The sequence below is a fragment of the Ornithorhynchus anatinus genome, chromosome 5, assembly GCF_004115215.2.
Source record: "Ornithorhynchus anatinus isolate Pmale09 chromosome 5, mOrnAna1.pri.v4, whole genome shotgun sequence".
Taxonomy (NCBI): Eukaryota; Metazoa; Chordata; class Mammalia; order Monotremata; family Ornithorhynchidae; genus Ornithorhynchus; species Ornithorhynchus anatinus.
The window spans coordinates 16,016,722-16,040,822 of NC_041732.1; the positions used below are offsets into that span (position 1 = coordinate 16,016,722).

General features: G+C 51.8%; 1 protein-coding gene across 1 annotated transcript; it reads left to right on the forward strand.

Annotated features, from left to right (window-relative positions):
* Positions 1–946: 946 nt before the first annotated feature.
* On the forward strand, positions 947–8,529 carry MEX3B (mex-3 RNA binding family member B). Its single transcript, XM_029064533.1, has 2 exons — positions 947–1,241; positions 5,494–8,529. Exons 1-2 carry the CDS (start codon positions 947–949, stop codon positions 7,074–7,076), a joined length of 1,878 nt encoding a protein of 625 aa, XP_028920366.1. The 3' UTR covers positions 7,077–8,529.
* Positions 8,530–24,101: the final 15,572 nt, after the last annotated feature.

Below are 24,101 nucleotides of genomic sequence, written 5' to 3' on the forward strand. Positions count from 1 at the left end.
CCCGGTGCGGCCCCCCCTGCGGGGAGTCGGTCGGTCCTGCGGCCGGTCCCGACAAGGGCTGTCCAGCGGGGGCCCGGCCCGGCCCGGCCCGACCGGAGCTACTCCGCAGCAGCGAACAAAGGGAAGGGGGCGGGACGGGGCGGGACGGGGCGGGGGCTGCGGGGGGCTGCGGGGGGCTGCGGGGGGGAGGTGGGACCAATCGGCTCCGTCCCCGGTGCGGGGGGGCCCCTCGCTCGAGAGCTCGGCCCCTCCCGGCCCCTCCCCTGCCCCCGGCCGTGAGGCTGCGGGGCCGGGGGGCCGGGGGTCTGCGGGGCTCGGGGCGGGGTGCAGGGGGCTTCGGGCTGGCGGGGTGCAGGGGGAGGGGCTCCGGGCTAGCGGGATGCAGGGGGCGGGGCTTCAAGATCGCGGGGTGCAAGGGGTGGGGTTCAGGCCTGGGGGAGCGAGGGGCGGGGCTTCGTTTCGTCGGGGTGCAGGGGGCGGGGCTCGGAGTTAACAGGGAGCGTAGGGCGGGGTGCAGGGGGCGGGGGGCGGGTCTTGGATCTGGAGGGGTGGGGCTTCGGGGGAGGGGCGGGACTGCGAGCCCCCGGGGGCGTGGATTGTCGGGGGCGGGGCGGGGGGCGGGGCCGGGCAGCCGGCGTCGGCCCGGGGAGGGGCTCCTTAAAGCGGCGCGGCGGCGTCGCGCAGTGTGGCAGCCGGGACGCCCGGAGCAGCCTCGCCCTCCCTGGGACCCCCCCGCCCCTCCCTCCGCCACCCAGCGCCGGGCCAGCCGGGGGGGCGGCGGACGGCCGGGCAGGGGCAGGGGCAGGGGCAGGGGCAGGGGCAGGGGCCGGGCAGGGGCCGGGCAGGGCGGCGGGCGGCTCCTCCCTCTGCCCGCCCCCGCCGTCCCCTCCCCCTCCGGGCCTTTGTCCGCGGGGCGCGGGGCGCGGGGCCGCCGGCTGCGGGGACCATGCCCGGCTCCCTCTTCGCCGAGCTGGAGCGCGGCGGCGGCGGCGGCGGGGCGGGGGCGGGGACGGGGGTCTGCGGCGGGGCGGGGGTCTGCGGCGGGGGTCCCAGCCTGGACGAGCAGCGGGCGCTGCAGATGGCGCTGGACCAGCTGTCGCTGCTCGGGCTGGACGCGGACGAGCCGGGCCCGGGGCCGGAGCCCGAGCCGGAGCCCGAGCCCCGCAGGAAGAGCGTCAACATGACCGAGTGCGTCCCCGTGCCCAGCTCCGAGCACGTCGCCGAGATCGTGGGGAGGCAAGGTGGGGACGCGGGGGGACGCGGGGGGACGCGGGGGGACGCGGGGGGCGGGACAGGCCGGCCCCGGCCCGGGCTCGGCGCCTCTGCTGCAGCCGTGGGTGCGGGGCCCGTGTGCGCCTCTTTGTCTCGGTGGGTCTTTGTGTGTCTTTGTGGGGCCCTGCGGGGCTGCTCCGCTCCGGCGGGGAAGGACTGGTCTTGACACCGCCCCCCTCCACCCCCCCCCCCAACCTCCTGTGTCTGGGTGTGTGTCCCGGTTCTGAGTGACTCTGTGTGGGGGTCTTGATTCTGCGTGCAGTGTCCCGGTTCTGAGTGATGGTGTGGGTCTTGATTCTATCTGTGTGTCTCTTGATTGCGTGTGTGTGATGGTGAGTGTGTGTGTGTGTGTGTGTAAGTGTAAGACAAAGGCCGGCGGCCCCCGGTTGACCTTCCCAAGCCGGGACCCCACGGCCGCACCCCGGGCCTCCACCCGGGACAGGACCCCACCGGGCCGCCCTGGGGTGTGTGTGTGTGTGTGTGAGCCGTGCCGGGGTTGTGGGGTTGTGTCTTGTTCCCTGTGTGCGGGGTGTGAGGGCGCAGAGGTCCTGGCGGGGATCTGCCCTCTGCCCCCCTGCCCTCTGCCCCCCATGATGACGGTGAGGGTCATTCATCGTTCGTCTTTGGGTCCCCCCGGGTGAGCGCCAGCCGATCCCTAGGTGCTGGGCTTTCTTGGGGGGGGGCGATGTGTGCCCGGGGGTGGGCAGGCCCTGCCGAGGACTCCCTGCCGCCCTTCGGGGGCTTCTGTGGCTCGGGAGTGTGTGTGTGGCTCCTTCCGTGGGGAGGGGGCTTCTGCATGGGCACCTGGGGTGGGGGTGGGGGTGTACTGCTTCTTTGTGTGTGTGCATGGGCGCCTGGGGGTGTCTGTACGGCTTCTGTGAGTGTGTCTGTGTGTGTGCATGGGCACCTGGCGGGTTACGGCTTCTTTGTGTGTGTATCTGTGCATGGGCACCTGGGGGGGGGGGGGGGTGTCCTGCTTCTTTGTGTGTCTATATCTGTGCATGGGCACCTGGGGGTGTGTCCTTCTTTGTGTGTGTATCTGTGCATGGGCACCTGGGGGTGTGTCCTGCTTCTTTGTGTGTGTGTGCGTGTCCATGGGCACTTGGGGATGTGTAGTGCTTCTTTGTGTAAATGCATGGCTATCTCTGGGTGTGTAGTGCTGTAGGGTGTGGGGTGTGTATGGACATCCAGGGGTGTGTAGTGCTGCTGCTGTGTGTGTGTTCATGGACATCTGTGGGTGTGTAGTGCTTCTGTGTGTGCGTGTGCGCTCATGCGCATGGGCACCCTTGGGTGTGTAGTATTTCTTTGTGTGTTTGCGCATGGGCACCCATGGGTGTGTAGTGTTTCTTTGTGTGTGTGTGCGCATGGGCATCTATGGATGTGTAGTGTTTGTGTATGGGCATCTCTGTATATGCAGTGTTTCTTTGTGTGTGTGTGTGCAATGGCATCTCTGAATATGTAGTGTTTGTGCATGCAATCTATGGGTGTGTAGTGTTTCTTTGTACATGTAACAGCTACGGGTGTATAGTGGTTTTTTTTTTTTGTCTGCGTGTGCATGGGCATCTACGGGTATGTAGTGTTTGTGTGTGTGTGCATGGGCATCTGAGTGCAGAGTGCTGCCGTGGGTGTGTGAGCACGGGCATCTCTGGGCGTACAGCGCTGCTTTATGGGGGCGGTGTGCATGGGCATGTGTGGGTGTGTAGCGCTCTGCTTTGTGTGGGGGGGAGCAAGGGCGTCAATGGGTGTATAGTGTTGCGCTCTGTGGATATGTGAGCACGGACGTGTACTACTTTGTGTGAGCACGGGCATCTCTGGGTGTGTACTGCTGCTCTGTGTGTAAAGAGATGCTCTTTGTGTGTGTGTGTGTATAGAGCTGCTCGTTGTGTGAGCACGAACATCTGTGGTTGTGTAGTGCTGCTCTTTGTGTGTGTGTGTGTGTGTGGAGAGAGCATGATCATCTGTGGGTGTATGGTGCTGTTCTTTGTGTTTATGTGTGAGCACGGACATCTATGGGTGTGTAATGCTGCTCTGTGTGTGTGTTCATAGACATATATGAGGGTGTAATACTGCTTTGTGTGTGTGTGTGTTCATGGACATCTATGGGTGTGGAGTGCTGCTTTTTGTGTGTTTGTGTGGTGCTGTTCTTTGTGTGTGAGCACGAACATCTAAGAGTGTGTAATGTTGCTGTGTATGTGTTCATGGACATTTATGGCTGTGTAGTGCTTCTTTGTGTGTGTTTATGGACATTTGTAGTGCTGCTTCTTGTGTGTTTGTGTGTGAGGACGGACATCTAGGAGTGTGTATGTGTATGTGTGGTCATGGCTATCTATGGGTGTGTGGTGCTGCTCTTTGTGTGTGTTTGTGTGTGAGCACGGACCTCAGTGGGTGTGTAGCGCTGCCCTTTGTGTCTGCATAGGCACCTGCAGGTGTTGCCTGTGTTCCTTTGTGCGAGCAGGCGTGAGGGAGTGTGGTTGTGTGTATCGCTGCATTGTGCAGGGGCATCTGTACCCCGTTGCATGCGTTCCTTTGTGTGGGGGCACGTGTGTGTGTGTGACAGAAGGGTGGGTGCGCATGGGCATCAGTGGGGGTGGCTCGCTTCTTTGTGTGAGGGGCCTGTGTGCCAGGGGTGTGTGTGTGTGTGGAGGGGTGTGTGCGTTTCTTTGTGTGTGTGTGTGTAACTTGGCCCTCTGTGTATGTGCCAACGTTTCTTTGTGTGAGTGCATGTGATTACTTCTTTGTGTGTGTGACGTGTGTGTGCGTTTCTTTGTGTCGGGGAGTGTGCTGGGCGCCCCCCGCTGCCCGCTTACTGCGCGGGCCGCGCTGTATCAGACGACGCCCCGCTTCTCCCGCGGGGAAAGTGGTCGGGGAAAGTGGTCCCCCGGTTATCCCGCGGTCATCACCCGGCCGCTCATCCCCAGGCCGGTCATCCCCCGGCTGGTCATCCCCCAGCCGGTCATCCCCCGGACGGACCCCCACTCCCCTCCTCTCCTTCGCCCCGCCCCGGTTACTAAACGGTAGCCCCTCTGTCTCCCCTTCTCGCCCCCCACCACCCCGTTATCCCGCGGCAACGCCTCCTCTCCCATTCTCTCTCCCATTCTTCCCTCTCCCATTCCCCATTCTCCGCCCGGTTATCCCGCGGAGACGCCCCGCCTTTTCCCTTGCTCCCTCCTGAGGCCCGCCCCGGTTATCCCGCAGTAACGCCCTCTCTCTTTCTTTCTTTCTTTCTTTCTTTCTTTCTTTCTTTCTTTCTTTCTTTCTTTCTTTCTTTCTTTCTTTCTTTCTTTCTTTCTTTCTTTCTTTCTTTCTTTCTTTCTTTCTTTCTTTCTTTCTTTCTTTCTTTCTTCCACTCTCTCCCTCCCTCCCCTCAACCCCTTTCTGTCTCTCTCCCTTTACTTGCTCCCCCCCCCGCAATTTCTTTCCGCCTGCCTGTCTCTCTGTCTCCCCCTCTCTTTGTCTCTCTTTCCCCATCTGTCTCTCCACCTATCTGTGTCTCTCCCCCCCCACCAACTTCTCTGGCTTTCCTCCCTGTCTGTTTTCTATTTTCTCTCCTTCTCATTTGTCTGTCTCTCTCCCGTGTGTGTGTGTCTGTCTCTCTCCCCTGTGTGTGTCTCTCCCCTGTGTGTGTGTCTCCCCTGTGTGTTTGTCCATCTCTCTCCCCTGCTGTCCATCACTCTCCCCTGTGTGTGTATCTCCCCTGTTTGTATCTATCTGTCTCTCCCCGTGTCTGTCCATCTCTCTCCCTGTATCTGTCTTTCTCCTCTGGGTCTGTCCATCTCTCTGCCCTGTGTCTATTTGTCTCTCCCTGTCTCTCTCTCTCTCTCTCTCTCTCTCTCTCTCTCTCTCTCCCTCTCCCTCCCTCTCTGCCCGCCCCCCGTGTCTGTCCATCTCTCTCCCCTGTATCTATGTCTCCACTGTATGTGTCTCTCTCCTCTGTGTGTATCTGTCTCTCCCTATCTTGCTCTCTCTCTGTCCCCTGTGTCTGTCTATCTCTCTCCGCTGTTTTTCTGTCTCTCTCCCCTGTGTCTCTCTGTCTTTCTCCCCCATGTGTATCTCTCTCTCCCCATCTCTCTCTCCCCGTCTCTCTCCCCGGCTCTTTCTCCCCGTGTCTGTCCATCTCTCTCCCTTGTGTCCGTCTCTCTCCCCTGTGTCTCTCTCTCTGCCGTGTCTGTCTCTGGCTGTTTCTCTGCCTCCCTCCCCGCCCCTCCCTCTGGCGTCCCACAGGCTGCAAGATCAAGGCCTTGCGGGCGAAGACCAACACGTACATCAAGACCCCGGTGCGCGGGGAGGAGCCGGTGTTCGTGGTGACCGGGCGCAAGGAGGACGTGGCCATGGCCCGGCGGGAGATCATCTCGGCGGCCGAGCACTTTTCCCTCATCCGCGCGTCCCGGACCAAGGCGGGCGCGCTGGGTGGGGGCGGCGGCGGGGGTGGCGTGGGCGGTGGGGGCGGGGTGGGCGGTGGGGCTGCCCCGGGGCCGCCCGCCCTGCCGGGCCAGACGACTATCCAGGTGCGCGTGCCGTACCGTGTGGTGGGGCTGGTGGTGGGGCCCAAGGGGGCGACCATCAAGCGCATCCAGCAGCAGACGCACACGTACATCGTCACGCCGAGCCGTGACAAGGAGCCGGTGTTTGAGGTGACGGGCATGCCAGAGAACGTGGACCGCGCCCGCGACGAGATCGAGGCCCACATCGCCTTGCGCACCGGCGGCCTGGTGGAGCTCAGCGACGACAACGACTTCCACGCCAACGGCACCGACGTGGGCTTCGACCTCCTGCACCACGGGCCCGGGACCCCCGCTGGCCTCTGGAGCAAGCCCACCCCCGGCCCGCCCCCCGCCCCAGGCCCGCCCCCGGCCCCGGCCCGCAAGCCCTTCGCCGGCTACCGCCACGACAGCTCCGGCTCGCTGGGCGGCGCCTCCACGGACTCGTACTTCGGGGGCGCGGTCGCCACCTCGCGCCTGGGCAGCTACAGCCCCCCGAGCCCCGCCCTGGCCTTCGCCCCCAACGCCAACGGCTTTGGGGTCGGCGGGGAGGCCGGCAGCGGGGGCGGCGCCCCCTCCCCAGACTGCGGCTGTGTGGCCGACCTGCCCGCCTTTGACCCTGCCCCCGCCCCGCCACCCGGGGTGCCCCTGCTCTGGCCTCATCAGTTCGAGCGGCCCCCCGGCGGGATCCCCGCGGGCCCGGCCTGCCCCTCGTCTTCGTCATCGTCCTCCTCATCGTCGTCCTCCTCGTCGTCCTGCTCCTCTTCGGCCTCGTCCTCTTCCTCCCCGTCCTCCGTGGTCTTCCCGGGCGGGGGCTGTGCCGCGCCCCCCCATGCCAACCTGGGGCTCCTGGTTCACCGCCGTCTGCATCCGGCCGCCGCCCCCGGCTGCCCACGTCTGTCCCCTCCCCCACCGCCCCCTCCTCCGCTGCCCCCGCCGCCCCCCGGGGGCCTGGGCCCGGACCACCCTCTGGCCCGGCGGGTGCGGAGCGACCCGGGCGGGGGCTGCCTGGGTGGCTACCCGGTTTACGCCAGCGGGCCAGGCGGGCCCCCGCCCGGCCTGCCGCCCTCCGACTCGTCCTCGTCATCCTCCTCCTCCTCCTCCTCCTCGTCGTCCTCGTCCAGCTCCTCATCTGGCTCCGGCCTGCGGCGGCAGGGCAGCCGCGACTGCTCCGTCTGCTTCGAGAGCGAGGTCATTGCGGCTCTGGTGCCCTGCGGGCACAACCTGTTCTGCATGGAGTGCGCCAACCGCATCTGCGAGCGCAGCGAGCCCGAGTGTCCCGTCTGCCACGCCGCTGTCACCCAGGCCATCCGCATCTTCTCTTGAGGCAGCCCCGGGCACCGTCGGAGGCCGCTCCCACGCTCCCGGGAACAGCGGGGCTCGGACTCGCCGGGCCGGTCCGGTCCGGCCGTTGGCCACCGCCTGAAAACCCGGGGGCTGGAAGAGCCGGGGGGGAGGGGGAGGGGACATGACCGTCGCCAGGGAGCTTCGGTGCCGTCGAAAATGCATGCGATATATGGTGAATTTTTGCCAGTGACTCCATCTTTAGTAATAGTAGTTTTTACACTGTACCTTTCCGATACGAAACTTCCAAAAGCAGAGATCTCACAACCTTCTTCTTTCCTCTGAAAAGTTAGGATCCCCCCCACCACCCCAACCGCCCCAACCACCACTACTCTCCCCCCTCCGGGATAACGACGATGTCGAGGACGATATTGATGAATAATAATGATGTTGAAGATGATGATGATAATAATAGCGGATGATGATGATAATAATAATAAGGGTGCGTATAGGATGCTTGGACTGTGAGTCCGCTCTCCCGCCCCGGCTCTCCAGGGTCGCTCTTCGTGAGAGGCCAGAGCGGTGGGTGGGATAATTTCCTGAATGTTTCCGGACGGGTCAGGAGTTCCTGTGAAACCATGATACTGCAGCTTTATCAAAGTTAAAGAAACTGTAACATATCTCTTATATATATTGAAAAGCGTTTAAAAGGTTTTAAAGAGAAATTGCATTAATACAGATTGAAGTATTTTATTCTTTTTTGACTTGAAAAATTATATTTCATATTGCAAAGATGTTTACAAGTATTTTAATTTAAGTTCAGTGAACTTTTTTGTAGCTGGGTTAAATCTTTTTTATTTTAGTATGGCCTCATGGCCAAGAACACTGTATTATTTTAATATCACACAATTGTGGGCAGAATTACCATCCATAAAATGTGTAATTCTTTGAACAGTATTCTGTTGGGATGGAGATTTTTTATAGTTTCGGAAAAAAAATCTTTTAAAACCGCTTCACCCGGCGTATTTTCTATTCCGTGATATAAAGCCTATTTTATTCTATATTATTACGAAAACGGAAATGTATAAACCTATGTCAAAAGGAACTGTTGAGCTTTCTAACATTTGTATAAATAGAATTCAGTGAAAGTTACAGAAATTCCGTTGCAGCACTATAGTTTTAGAATTTCTATTTTAATACATTTGTTTACCACTTGTTTCTGTATATGTAGGTGACGTTACTTGAGCTTAAATGTACTTTACTGAGCAAAGTTTAAAAAAAAAACAAAGTATATTTTATTTTATGATAAAGGGCCTTTAACTTCACGGTCAAATACTAATATTATATTTGCTGAGACAAGATTTGAAATTGTATCAAGAGTTTTATTTTTCTGACATTTAAAGTTCTACATAATAAAGGTAAAACTTAAGTAATGGTGCTACTTCATGTTTTTTTAAGTATTTCTATATAAATAAAATATTCCAGAAAGCTGACACCCCCACCGTGTGCTGGCCTGATTGAGCGGGCGAGGGCGCGGGGAGGCGTCGGGAGGGGCCGCTGGGGCCGAACTGGGGTCTTGGAGCCGGGCAGGGGCACAGGTGGGGCGGGGGTGGTCACCAGCCAGGGCTGGCTTCAGCCAGGGAGGGCCCCCCGGGGGCTTCGGAGTCGGAGAAACTTCCAGCCTCCCTCGGCTGGAGCCAGAATAAGGGGGGACCCTGGACCCAGGGTAGGATGACTGGAGAGGAAAGGCCGAGTTCCAGCTATCTATCGACCGCTGGATGGTATTTATTGACCACTTACGGGGTTCAGAACACCATACTCGACGCTTGGGAGCGTACCGTCCTTCCGAAGAGTTGATTGGACACGGATTGCTGCCCAAAAAGAGTTGAGACTGTGACCTCGCTGGGGGCAGGGGACATGTTTACCAACTCTGTCGTAGGTGGGACCCTCCCAAGCACTTGGTGCGGTTGGTTGATGAAAGGAGTTGGCATTTTAAGGGACCTGTCCCCCGAAGAAAGGCTGCCAGTAATTATCATCACTGCCATTATGGCGATGAATCTAGGATGGCGTTTGGCAATGCTGGGTCATCACTCATGGACTTCTGGGCGACGACGGATGCCCCGGGAAGGGGGCCGCTTTGGGCTCCTCCAAGCGCTTTAGTACAGTGTGTTGAAACCTCGGCAGGCCCATAAGCCCCTCCTAGCCCTCAACCTTGAACACATTATTATTGGTGCTGATATACTTGTGTGAATCAAGTTCCTCATTGATTTACTCAGCTATTCCATCCTGACGTATTTGTGCTGCTACTTGTTGCATCAATGTGTTCTTCCCCCAGCTACCGGTGTTTGTAAATCATTTCTCTCTCCCTGACTCCACAATAACAATAAAAACAATAATCGTGGTATCTGTGAAGTGCTTACTGTGTCAAGAATGGTCCTAAGCACTGGGGTCGATACAAGAAATTCAGATCTCACATGGAGTTCACAGTCTAAGTGGGAGGGAGAACAGGAATTGATGCCCATTTTGCAAATGAGGGAACTGAGGCCCAGAGAAGTGAACTGACTTGTCGAGGTCACACATCAGACAAGAAGGGTAGTCGGGATTAGAACCCAGGTCCTCTTGCCCCCAGACTCATGCTCTTTTTGGAAGGCCAAGCTGCTTTGTGGAAGCTCTCTGAGAGGAAGGAACCTGTGCTTTGAAACTGCTGGATTCTCCTAAGCACTTTGTACCACGCTTTACCCTCGGCGGGGTGGTCGGTGATGATGACTATGACCATGGTGATGATGAAGATGATGAAGATGACGGTAATAGAATTGCTGGTGGGGAGTGTTGGGCGACCCTTGGTCTTGAGGATTTAGGACTGACAATCAGCTGAAGGAAGGAAGAGCGTGCGGAGTTCAACGAGTGAGTAGATGGGGGATGCAAGCACTTAGTACAGTGTTCTGCACACAGTAAATGCTCAATAAATACAATTGATTGATTGGATGCAGCACAATGAAAAGCGCAATCGATGTCTATTTTTTACTTACAAGACCACTGAAGGAGCAGCATGGCGCAACAGAAAGACCACAGGTCCGGGAATCAGGGGACGTGGGTTTTAATTCGGGCTCCACTCTTCTGCTGTACAACTTTGGGTAAGTAACTTAAATACTCAATGCCTCAGTTACCTCATCTGTAAAACTGGGTTTCAATCCTTCTCCCTCCAACTTGGACTTTGAGCCCTATGTGATACAGGGACTGTGTCCAATCTGATTATCTTGTATCTACCCCAGTGCTTCATACAGTGCCTGGCACATACTCAGTGCTTAACAAATGCTTTAAAAAACAAAAACAAAAAGGAGTTCCAATCTCTAGCCTCTCCAACTCTCCAGTTCATACTTCCCTATGCTGCTTAGATCATTTACCTAAAAATTCACATTCACCCTGGTTTCACTGCCTCTGTCCTCTCCCGCTTCTCCTCTTATCTCTCTGGCCGTTCATTCTCAGTCTCCTTTGAGGGCTCCTCCTCTGCCTCCCACCCACTAACTGTAGGGGTCCCTCAGGGTTCAGTTCTGGGTCCCCTTCCATTCCCCATCTATACTCACTCCCTTGGGGAATTCTTTCCCATGTCTTCAACTACCACCTCTATGCGGAAGATACCCAAATCTACATCTCCAGCCCTGATCTCTCTCCCTCTCTGCAGTTTCATATCTCCTCCTGCCTTCAAGACATCTCTAATTGATGTCCTCCCATCACTTCAAAATTGACATGCCCAAAACAGAGCTCCTTATTTTCCCACCCAAACCTTGTCCTCCCCTTGACTTTCACTGTAGACGACACCACCATCCTTCCCGTCTCACAAGCCTCTGACCTTGGTGTTATCCTTGACTTTTCTCACTCTCATTCAACACACATATTCAATCCATCACTAAATCCTGTCAGTCGCACCTTCACAACATCCCTAAAATCCACCCTTTCTTTTCCATCCAAACTGCTGCCACGTTAATACAATCACTCACCCTATCCTGCCTGGATTACTGCATCAGCCTCCTTGTTGACCTCCCAGCCTCCTGACTCTCCCCACTCCAGCCATACTTCATGCTGCTGCCCGGATCATTTTGTATAAAAATGTTCAGGACACGTCACCCCACTCCTCAAAAAACTCCAGTGATTGCCTGTTCACCTCTGCATCAAACAAAAACTCATCACCACTGGCTTTAAAGCACTCAAATACTTAGGCCCCTCTTACCTCACCTTGCTTCTTCTCTTCTACAACTCAGCCCACACACTCTGCTCCTTTAGTGCTAACCTTCTCACCGTGCCTCCATCTCATCTAGCTCACCGCCGACCCCAGCCCATGTCCTGCCTCTGGCTAGGAACATCCTCCCTCCGCAAATCTGCCAGACAATTACTCTCCCCCCTCCTATAAAGCCTTATTGAAGGCACATCTCCTCCAAGAGGTCTTCCCTGACTAAGCCCCACCTTTCCTCATCTCCCACTCCCTTCTGGGTCACCCTGACTTGCTCCCTTTGCTCTTCCCCCATCCCAGCCTCACAGCACTTATGCATATATCTGTAATTTTATTTAATTGTATTAATGTCTGTCTCCCCAGCCCTGGAAGGAAGGCTCACTGTGGGCCTTTTATTGTTGTATTGTACTCTCCCAAGCGGTTAGTACAGTGCTCTGCACACAGTAAGCACTCAATAAATATGAATGAATGACTGAATGAAGTGCAAATCTCCCCACTCTTCATATACCTGCTGTCACTGACCATCCACTTCATTACGATGTTTGCTAAGCGCTCACTGTGTTCTCTTCCTCTCCTTCCTATCCTCTTTCCTCTCCCCTTCCCCCCTTCATATCAGGCAGAGTATCGCTCTCCCCATCTTCAAAGCCCAAAGGACAGTGGAGGTGGACAAGGGTCAGCAGGTAGAAGTAAGTGTAAAGGTGACTCAGTTAGGGAGAGGATATCAGAGAAGCCTTCCTGGAGGTGAGATTTCAGAAAGACCTGCAATCAATGAATCAGTAATATTTATTAAGTGCTTATTATGTGCAGACCACTGAACTAAGCCCTTGGGAGAGGATGATACAACAGGATTGGCAGATACGTTCCCTGCCCCCGAAGAGCTTACAGTCCAAAGTTCTGATATAGTTCACAGTCTTGAATTTCTGATATAGTTCACAGTCTTGAATTTGGAAAGAGCAGTGATCTGCCAGGTCTGAAGGAGGAAGGAGTTCCAGGCTGAGTAGGTTGGCTTGAGACGAACAAACAAGCAAGTTGGGGTTTATTGGGAGAAGAGGGGACAGGCAGGGGAAAGGGCTGCTGGAGGGCCTTCAAGTTGATGCTCAGGAGTTTGATAACGATCATTTTAGTACTAAACCCTGGAGTAATATAATGAGGTCAAACACAACCCCTAGCCGATATGAGGCTCACAGTCTAAGAAGGAAGGAGAGCAGAAATCTTTTTGTCCATGTTTTAGTTGAGGAAAATGGAGGCCCAGAGAGGTCGAGTGACTTACCCAGCGTCACTCGGCAGGCAAGTAGCAGAGCTGAGTTTAGAATACAGATCTTGTGATTCCCAGGCCTGTGCTCTTCCACTAGATCATATTGCCTTCCTGCTGAGTCTGGTTAACGGTATAAACCATTCGTATGCCCTTCCTCAGAAGACATTCATTCCCCATGTAATCTCTAATATCTCTAGATTAGATTCTTAGATCTTAGAGCCTTAGAGCCTTAGATTCTCCAATGGCTCCTTGAGCCCTTACCTCCCACCTAAACCCTAAGTCTTCACATCCCCTGTGGCACCTCTGTTCATATCCTACATACTCCCTCACTCCCCCAGTCTATCGTTTATTTGTCTGGAGAAACAGTTTGGCCTAGTGGTCAGAGCACAAGCCTGGGAGTCAGAAGGATGTGGGTTCTAATTCCGGCTCCGCCACCTGTCTGCTGTGTGACATTGGAGAAGCTGCTTTACTTTTCTATGCCTCAGTTACCTCATCTCTCAAATGGGGATTAAGACTGTGGAGCCCCTTGTGAGAGACTGTGTCCAGCTGGAATTATCTGTACTCCCCGGTGCTTGGTACAGTGTTTGGCACATAGTCAGTGCTTTACGAATACTGTTATTATTATTATTGTTATTGTCTGACTCCTACCCGATGATGTAAATTCCCAGAGGGCAGAGCGGGTGTCTTCTAATTCTGTTATACTCTTCTAAGCTCAGTGCTCCATCCAGCACAGTCCAGTGCAGTCCAGTGAAGTCCAGTCCAGTGCTCAGAACACAGCAGGTGCTCAGTCAAAGCTCTGATGAATTGATTCAGAGAGCCATTAAGTCGAAAGCGATGTATTACATAACAGAAACAGGGTGGAATCCATCAATCATTAGAGAAGCAGTGTGGCTGGGTGGAAAGAGCCTGGGCTTGGGAGTCAGAAGTCATGGGTTCTAATCCTGGCTCCACTGCTTGCCACCTACGTGACTTTGGGCAAGTCACTTAACTTCTCTGAGCCTCAGTTACCTCATCTGTAAAATGGGGTTTAAAACTAGGAGCCCCACTTGGGACAACCTGATCACCTTAGTGCTTTGCACAAGTAAGCGCTTAGTGCTTAACAAATACCACCATTTATTTTATTCATTTATTTATTTATTTTTGAGCATTTACTGTGCGCAAAGAGTACTAGAATGTAAGCTCAACTGCGGGCAGGGAACATGTCTACAAACTCCGTTTTGTTGCACTCTCCCAAGTGCTTAGTACAGTGGCCTGCAAGCAGAAAGCATTCAATAAAGAGAAGCAGTGTGGCTCAGTGGAAAGAGTATGGGCTTAGGAGTCAGGGGTCATGAGTTCGAATCCCGGCTTTGACACTTGTCAGCTGTGTGACTGTGGGCAAGTCACTTCACTTCTCTGTGCCTCAGTTCCCTCATCTGTAAAATGGGGGTGAAGACTGTCAGCCTCATGTGGGACAAACTGATTACCCTGTATCTCCCCCCAGCGCTTAGAACAGTGCTCTGCATATAGTAAGCGCTTAACAAATGCCAACATGAATAAATACCACAGATTGATTGAAAACAACAGAGTTGGTGGGCTCATTCCCTGCTGTACTATACTAGGATTTTCAGCCCTAAATCCGGGGGGGAAAGAAGAAAGCACCCAGTCATTTTGTCATGCCCTAACCCCTGTCAGACTTGGTTGCGTCCTAATGCCCTCTAGATTTCTCATACTTCTACAGAGGTTTGGGGCGGCCTACTCACCGCACCCTGAGTCCCTGCATCCTTCTCTCTGCCACCATTCCAATGGCTGAGGTCACCGGTCCCAAGCCCACCGCTCCTTTCCCAGACTGGCTTACAGAAAGCCCACAGACAAAGTACTCCTTCCAGCGGCTCCTCAGGTCATGTGTCTTCCCAACATCTGGAGCTTCTCCCCCAACCCCCACAACAGGCAGACGCCAAGATCTGGGATCTTCATGATAGTTAATATATGCTTAATAAGGTCACAACTGCACCAAATCCAGGTTGAATTGCTTCTCCTTGGATCTACTACTGTTCCATCCAAGACCTTCTATATTTTCATGTAGGTGTCCCAAGCTTCATGTTCTTCTCCCTCTCAGGTCCAGGAGCCTCGCTCCTCTGGAGTCCGGGCCGCTGGAATCCGAACTTCCAGGGATCCTCTCCAATCCCTCCCTCTTCCCTGCATCCAGGGTCCACAGCTTACTTCTTCTTGCCTCAAGATGGCAGAGGTTCTCTTTGTTCTTTCCAACCTGTCCTTCTACTTAATAATAAGAGCATTCATTAAGCACTTACTATGTGCCAAGCACTTTTCTAAACACTGTGGTAGTCAGGTTGCCCCATGTGGGGCTCACAGTTTTCATCCCCAGTTTAGAGATGAGGTAACTGAGGCACAGAGAAGTTAAGCGGCTTGACCAAAGTCACACAGCAGACAAGTGGCGGAGCCAGGATTAGAACCCATGACCTTCTGACTCCCAGGCTCATGCTCTAGCCACTATACCATGCTGCTTCTCCTCCTACTTCCTCCCTAGTCCTTCTCTCTGCTGGATTTGGCTTACACTTCAAGGAGGGGAACCAAGGATTGATTCTCCTGGCTTCCTTCTCCCTCTCACAAGTATCAGGGTCAGTGGAATGGGTCATCACACCCGCCTACAAGGAGCTTACATTCGTTGTGGGCAGGGAATGTGTCTGTTATATTGTTATATTGTATTCTCCCATGCACCTAGTACAATGTTCTGTACACAGTAAACCCTCAATAAATATGATTGACTGATTGATTGATGGACATTAAAATACATAAGAAGCATCATGGTCTAGAGGAAAGAGCATGGATCTGGGAGTCAGCAGACCTGGGTTCTAATCCCGGTTCTGCCACTTCTCTGCTCTAGGACCTTGGGCCAGTTCACTTTGCTTCTCTTTGCTTCAGTTTCCTCAACTGTAAAATGAGGATTAAACCCTATTCCCTCCTACTTAGACTGTGAGCCCCATGTGGGACAGAGATTGTGTCCAACTTCATAATGTTAAAATAGTGTTTGACACAGAGTAAGAGCTTAACAAATACCATTAAAAAATTACAGACCTGTACAAGAGTGCTGTGGGGCTGAGGATAGAGTGAATAGCAGGTGACCAAAGTAATAATATAAGTGGTATTTGTTAGGCACTTACTATGTACCAGGTACAAGCAAATTGGGTTGGACATGGTCCCTGCCCCACGAGGTGCTTAATCCCCATTTTACAGCTGAGGTAACTGAGGCACAGAGAAGTAAGTGATTTACCCAAGGTCACACAGCATACAGGTGGCAAAGCTGAAATTAGAACCCAGGTCCTTCTGACTCTTAGGCCCATGCCCTATCCACTAGGCAATGCTGCTTCTCTTAGTTCATGCTGCTTCTCTTAAATAAAATTAATAAGAGGTACAGATCCAAATACTTTGGCGAAGCAGAAGGGAGAGAGAGTAGGGGAAATGAGGGCTTAGTCAAGAAAGGCCTCTTAGAGGAGGTATGAATTTAATAAGACTTTGAAAGTGGGGAAAATTGTGGTCTATCGTTTATGAAAGATGTGAGGTTGAAATGTCTTAAACTGCTGGAAATGGAACATCTCATATAGTTTGCTGCATTCCTCTTCCTCTATGAGGGATAGTGAACCTGCTCCAAGCAAATGACTTCCTACTCAACTGGTGAGTTGTTCTCCCTGGCCAACAGTGAGCCACTCATCTCATTTTCAGGCATGACATCCCCCTCCTGGTATTCTGACTGCTTTCACAGGGACTTTCCAAGCTGCCATTCCTGGCAGACTTCTGTTTCTGGGTCCAGAGGCCCACAAGTGTTGGTAGAATTAGACCCAAAGAACCAAAGCCTGTGAGAGTGAACGGGATCCTCCGAACAGTCCCCCAATGCCCGATGTTGGCTCTGGTATTTGTAGATATGATCCCTTCCCTCATAGTTCCATATGTAACATCTTGTTTATCATGTTTCAGCTTTACTTTCTCCAAACAGTCCCGCAGTATCCAGCGTTAGCCCACTCTACTCCTCTGGGACCACCATACAGACCCACCATGCCTACCATTCACCCATCCTGCCGCCATCCGATCAACCCACTGGTTCCATGCCACTCAGGGTTGGCCCACCGTATTCTACTTGAAAACTAGGGAAGGCACTGGTCTGAGGCCCTGGAAGCAGAGGACATTTAATCAGTAGTGTTGATTGAGTGCTGACTCTGTGCAGAACACTGTATAAGTGCTCGGGAGAGTATAATAGAGTTACTAGATACGATCCCTTCCCTCATGGCTCCACATGTGGATCCTGTTTATCTTGTTTCAGCTTTTCTGTCTCTACCTGATGGCTGATAGAAGCAGTATGGCCTAATGGAAAGAACATGGGTCTGGGAGATAGGGGACCAGAATTCTAATCTGAGCTCTGCTATTTGGCTGCTGTGTGACTTTTGACAAGTTATTTGACTACTTTGGACTTCCATTTCTTCCTCTGTCAATTTTCACTACCAAATCTCCCTCCCACTTAGAGAGTGAGCCCCATGTTGGACAGGGTCAGTGTCCAACCTGATTATTTTTTCTCTACCCCAGTGCTTGCCCTGAGTAGGGGTTTTACTGATGCTTAGTAATAATAACCAGAATCCCACCACTGGAGCTCCCAGGGACCTTGTTCCCAGGCTACTCTGTGCACTGAGGGCCTCCAGAATCTAAACCACTGCAAGATTCTGACTTAAGTTCTCTAGCCACCAGAGGATGGAGTAAATCCTCAGGAAACCTCCAGCCCTCCCAATCAATCAACCAATCAGTGGTATTTATTGAGAGCTTGATTTGCATAGAACACTGTACTAAGCCCTTGGGAGAGCACAATACGATGGATTGAACATGGCCCGGGAGGCAGAAAGACCTGGGTTTTAACCTGGCTCCACCACTTGTCTGTTATGTGGCCTAGGGGAAGTCACTCACTTCTCTGTGTCCTAGTTACCTCAACTGTAAAATGGGGTTTAACTGTGAAACCCATGTTGGAGTGTGTTCAATCTGATTAGCTAGCATCTCCTCTAGGATTTAGTGCAGTATCTGGCACACAGTAGTGGATCCACAGAGTTTTCTTGGTGCAAATACTGAAGTGGTTTATCATCGCCTCCTTCAACACAGTCCACTTGAGTCTCCGCGCTCGGCTTTCTCCGGTGCCACTGCTGCCCAGCACAGGTGAGTTTTGATTTGTAGCAGTTTGCTGCCCAGCACAGGTGAGTTTTGACTTGTAGCAGATTGCCTTGCACTTGTTAGTCACTGCCCAAGCTGGGAATGGAGTGGTTAGGCCTCTGCTTGACTCTCCCTCCTATAGCAGAGACCAGTAGAGCACTGGAAACTCTTCAGGTGTGACCCTGATAGGGGTAGGAGAGTACAATATAACAATAAATAGACACATTCCCTGCCCACAACGAGCTTACAGATCCGAATGTATAGATGACAGGAAAAGGAGAGAAAGTAGGGGGAAATGCGGGCTTAGTGGGAGAATGTCTCTTGGAAGAGATGTAACTATAATAGGGCTTTGAAGGTGGGGAGACTGGTGGCCTGGTGGATATGAAGGGGTAGGCTAGGGAGAAGACATGGGGAAGGGGTTGGCGGTGAGATAGAGGAGATATGGGAACAGTGACTAAGATGGCTCAAGAGGAGTGGAGTGGGCAGGCTGGGCTGTAGTAGATCACCGAGGTAAGGTAGAAAGGGGCGAGCTGATTGGGTACTTTAAAACAGATGGTAAAGAGGTTCTTCTGTTTGAGACAGAACTTGATGGGCATTCACTGTAGGTTCTTCCTATCTTATGGTATTAAGCGCTTACTCTGTGTCAAGCACTATTCTAACCGCTGGGGTAGGTACAAATTCAGAGAAGCAGCATGGCTTAGTGCTTAGAAAGAGCACAGGCTTGGGAGTCAGAAGTCGTGGGTGCTAATCCTGGCTCTTCCACTCATCCTCTGTGTGACCTTGGGCAAGCCACTTGACTTCTCTGTGCCTCAGTTACCTCATCTCTAAAGTGTGGATTAAGACTGTGGGACATCCTGATTACCTTGTATCTACCCCAGCGCTTACAACAGTGCTTGGCATATAGTGACCGCTTAACAAATGCCATGATTATTATTATTATTATTATTGCAAGTTAATCAGGTTTTTGAGGAGTGGGGAGATAAAGGCTGAATGTTTTTAAGAAAAATGATCTGGGCAATGGAGTGAAATTTGAACTAGGGGGGAGAGACAGGAGGCCGGAAGGTCAGCGGGGAGGCCGATGCAGTAACCGAGGCAGGATAGGATACGTGGTTGGATCAAGGGAGTAGCAAGTTGGATGAAGAGGAATGGGCGGATTTCAGTGACGCTGTGAAGGTAGAACGGACAGGAAAAGACAGCCTCATCATGACTCCCAGCGACCCTGCTGCCACCCTGCAGGCATGTGCCCAGGTCTTTGTTTTCTTAGTCTTTGGTTTCATTTCTCCTTACGGGTCTGTTGTCAGTCCCCTCTCCTTCTTTTTACTTTTTAGATTGTGACCTCCATTGAGGACCAGGGACCCTGTCTATTCCTCCGCTGTGACTTTTTTTCCCAGCACTTAGTACAGTGCTCTGCAAAGAGTAGAACACTTAAATACAGTTACTACCAGTACTACTTTGCAACGCATCCATTTGACTTTACAAAACCAACTTCCTCTCTAACACCAGTTCTAGGGGTGCGAACTGGGGACACGGGAACCGTGTGGAGTTGAGGAAACAATTTTAAAAGCTGAAATGCAGGTGGGCAAAGGAGAAGTAGAAAAAGTTGAAAGTGGGCAAGACACAGAGCCGGAGAGACCAAAAGGTGGGATGGAGTGGGCTGGGGGCGGGGCCGGGGGATGACCTAGGGGACTAGGCTGGGAGGATGGAGAATCATCAGGAAAATTGACACATTCCCTTTACTCAGCTACTTTATCATGAGCTTTTCTGACTCCTATAAACACATCAATATAGGTACACTACTTATCTTGAATGTATTGAGTGTACAATTCTGGGCAATTTAAGTAAAAATAGGATATCTGACCTTGGTTGAAGAATCAATTCCCCATTTTGAACGTTGTTTCCGTGGAAAATTGTATTCTGCCTTAAGTCATCACGATTTAAAGACAGGATTTTCAGGATCAAGTTGGGCTGAATAATAATAATAATAATAATGTTGGTATTTGTTAAGCGCTTACTATGTGCAGAGCACTGTTCTGAGCGCTGGGGTAAACACAGGGGAATCAGGTTGTCCCATGTGGGGCTCACAGTCTTCATCCCCATTTTACAGATGAGGGAACTGAGGCACAGAGAAGTTAAGTGACTTGCCCACAGTCACACAGCTGACAAGTGGCAGAGCTGGGATTCGAACTCATGAGCCCTGACTCCAAAGCCCATGCTCTTTCCACTGCGCCACGCTGCTTCTCACTAACATCTGTGGACTTCCTGAAGTAATAACAGTGATATCTGTGAAGGATATGTGTTCTGAGCACTGTACTGAGCCCTGGCATAGATACGAGACTGCAAGCCTCTTGTGAGACAGGGACTGTGTCCAAACTGATGAGCTTGTATGTGACTCAGTGCTTAGAACAGTGCTTGACAAATACCATTATTAGTAACAAAAGACAATCAGGTTGAACACGATCCCTGTCTCACAAGGAGCTCACGGTCTGAGAGAGAGGGAGAACAGGGATTGAATCTGCATTTTTTTGCAGTTGAGGAAACTGAGGCACAGAGAAGCTAAGCGACTTGCTCAGCCACACAGGAGTCAAGTGGCAGAGCTGGGCATAGAAACCACGTCTCCTGACTTCCAGACCCACACTCTTTCCACTAGGCAGCATCATTTCCCTCTAGTACTAGGAATTGCACCCTAATTCACCCCGCCCTCAGCCCCACAACACTCCATATCTGTAATTTATATTAATGCCCATAAGCTCCTTGTGGGCAGGAGATGTGACTACCAACTCTATTATATTGTACTCGCCCAGCTGTTTAGTCCAGGAATCAATATGATCGATTGATTGACTGAAGCAGAACAGTCTCAAACCCTGGGTCAGAGCAGCGTGGCTTAGTGGAAAGAGCCCGGGCTTGGGAGTCACAGGTCATGGGTTCTAATCCCAGTTCTGCTACCTGTCAGCTGTGTGACTTTGGGCAAGTCACTTAACTTCTCTGTGCCTCAGTAACCTCATCTATAAAATGGGGATTAAAACTGTGAGCCCCACGAGGGACAACCCGATTACCTTGTATCTACCCCAGTGCGTAGAACAGTGCTTGGCACCTAGTAAGCACTTAACAAAAATACCACCATCATCAACGCAGATGGGGTAGACTGGAGGTTTGGGAATGACCGCCAAGAGAGGAGCCATACCCTCAGAGAAATGGTCAGGCAATCCAGGCTTGCTCACCATCACTTCCAGCCCATTTGCACTCCCAATTGACCCTGCGAGTCTCCCATCTCTGTCCAGAACCCCAGGCTCAGAGCTCTAGAAAAAGCCAATCAAACAGTCCATGGAATTTATGGTGTTCTTACTGTATGCGGAGCATCGTACTAAGCGCTAGGGAGAATTCAGTACAGTGGGGTTGAGAGACATCATCCCTGCCTTCAAGGAGCTTACATTCCAGTGGAGGAGCTACAATCTAGAATCCCCTTCCTTTTCTTTGGCTTTCCAACTGTTTCAACTTCCACTAAATGAGAAGCCATGGGGGAAAAACAAAGCAAAAAAACCAAAGAGCAAGGTTGCATAATGCCGGAAAAGAATGGCTTCAAGTTTATCTTGAGTATAAAAATTACCTCGAAGTTGTTCCTACCTTACGGTAGAGTCTGCCTTCCAGGGGCTCGGACCACGGATGAATATAAATGAAAATTCAGTGTGGCTGAGGGGCCATCAGAAGCTTGTTCATTTCCAAGTAGAATGTATAACTAATTACGTTTTAATTAAATCTCCAACATCGACAGCTGTTTTTAAGGGGTCTTTTTCAGCTACATTTATTTTTAGGAGTGTTTAAGATCTTCTCTCCTTATGGGTATCTATATTAGTACATTATGGCCTTTAATTTTTTTTTCCTCTGATGGAACATCAGCTGCTGGTACATAGCCTGTGCTAAGGGTGAGCACAGCTAGTTTTCAAGATTCCGGCGGCTCCTTTCCTGAGTAAAAGGATGGTGTGAAAAACCCCTTAAACCCATTTCCCTCTGAATGGAAAAAATGATCCTATCTCCCGTCTCTAGAATGAAAAAAACACAATGAATTGCAAGTGACATTATCTGTCTCTAATTTGAAGTGGGAATGTTAAGTCTCCTATAATGAGAATTTCATCATCTCCCACCTTCCCCTACCCCCAGCCATGATTCCTAGGGGAGCTGAGTCTCAGAGATCAGTTGGGGAGCATGTCTCCCTGGGGCCTGCATTTGTACTAATTCAATTTTTAAAAATGGCATTTGTTAAGGGCTTACTCCGTGTCAAACACTGTTCTAAGTGCTGGGGAAGGTAGAGGTTAATTAGGTCAGACATAGTCCCTGTCCAGCAAGAGGTTCACAGTCTAAGTAGGAAGGAGAGTTGAGGAGAGTTGAGTTACAGTTGAGGAAGCTGAGGCACAGATAATTTAAGTGACTTGCCCAAGGTCATACAACAAGCAATTGACAGAGCCGGGATTAGAAACCAGGTCCTCTGACTCCCTGACCCATGTTTTTTCCTCTTTCCATAATTAGGTTGGACACAGTCCTTATCCCCCACAGGGCTCACGGTCTTAATTCGTGTTTTACAGATGAGATAACTGAGGCCAAGAGAAGCGAAGTGTTTGCCCAAGGCCACACAGCAGACAAGTGGAGGAGCCGGAATCAGAACCCAGGTCTTCTGACTCCTTAGCCTGTTGTCTTTCCACTAAGCCAGGGTACTTCTCTCCTAGTGCTTGGTCCAAGGTAAATGTTCAAAAAATACTATTAATTCATTGATTGGTAGGCGTCAAAAGATTACTTTGTATCCTTGTTGTATCCACTTTTCCTATCTTGCCTTAACTACTGTATCTGCTTCCTTGCTGACCTCCCTGCCTCCTGTCTCTCCCCACTTCAGTCTATACTTCACTCTGTAGCACGGATCATTTTCCTACAAAATCGTTCAGTCCGAATCTCCCCACTCCTTAAGAAACTCAACGGCTGCCTGTCCACCTCTGCATCAAACAGAAATTCCTCACCATTGGCTTTAAAACACTCAAGCAGTTCGTTCGCCCCCTCCTACCTCCCCTGGCTGATCTCCTATTATAGCCCAGCCCACCACACTCTGATCCTCTGATGCACTTTACTCACCGTATCCCCATCTCATCTATTTCACCACCAGCCCCTTGCCCACTTCCTCTCCGCAGCCTGGAACTCCCTCCCCTTCCATAGATTCCAGTCCACCACTCTCTCCACCTTCAAAGCATAATTATGGTCACCACTCCTCCAAGAGGCCTTCCCCAGCTCAGCCCTCTTTGCTCCTGCTCTCCCTTTTGCATTGTTGATGCTCTTGGATCTGTGACCTTTAGGCATTTGGTATTCTCCCCACCCTCAACCCCCAGCACTCTTGTGCAAATCTGTAATCCGTATATTATAAATCATTCATTTATATTAATGTCTGTCTCCCTTTCTTGTTATGGCTTGTAGGCTTGCTGTGGACAAGGAAGGTTTCTCCCAGCTCTGTTATATCGTACTGTCCCAAGTGTTTAATACAGTGCTCTGCCCACAGTAAGCAGTCAATAAATATGATTGATTGATTGATATTGGGTTAGTTATTATTCATGGCTCTGTTGCAGAAACCCAGTGTTTCCTGCTAAAGAACTGGTTGTTTGGTTTGGGGCTTCTCTAGGACTTCAGCCTCACACTGCCCACCTTAAGACTCGATCGATCAATCCATCAATCAGTGGTATTTATTGAGGACTTACCTTGGGAAGAGCACTGTATAAAGTGCTTGGTAGAGGACAGTACAATAGAGTTAGTAGGCCATTCATTCATTCATTCATTCAATTGTACTTATTGGGCACTTACTGTAGAATTCAGCAACAAACAGAGACAATCCCTACCCAACAACGGGCTCATAGTCTAGAAGACATGTTAGACATGTTAGTTAGTAGACATAGAGTTAGTAGGCAAGTAGACAAGGAACTTACAATCCAACTGGGAGTTAGACAATAAAATAAAGCTCAGGAAAGAGATTGCAGTGGGGAGGAAAAATAGGCTAAGGAGATGAGAGGTTAGTCAGGGAAGGCATCTTGGAGGAATTATTAATTTAATAGGGCTTCGAAAATGGGGAGAGTGGTGGTCTCTGGGATATGAAGGGTGGTTTCTTCTTTGTTTTTTAATGGTATCAGTTAAAGTGCTTACTATGTGCCAGGCACTGTCCTAAGCACTGGGGCAGATACAAACTAATGAGATTGGACACAGCCCATGTCCCACAAGGGACTCACAGACTTAATCCCCATTTTACAGATGAGTTAACTGAGGCCCAGAGACGTGAAGTGACTTGCCAAGGTCATACAGCAGACGAGTGATGGAGCTAGAATTAGAACCAAGGTCCTTCTGACCCTCAGGCCCATGCTCTATCCACTAGGCCACGCTG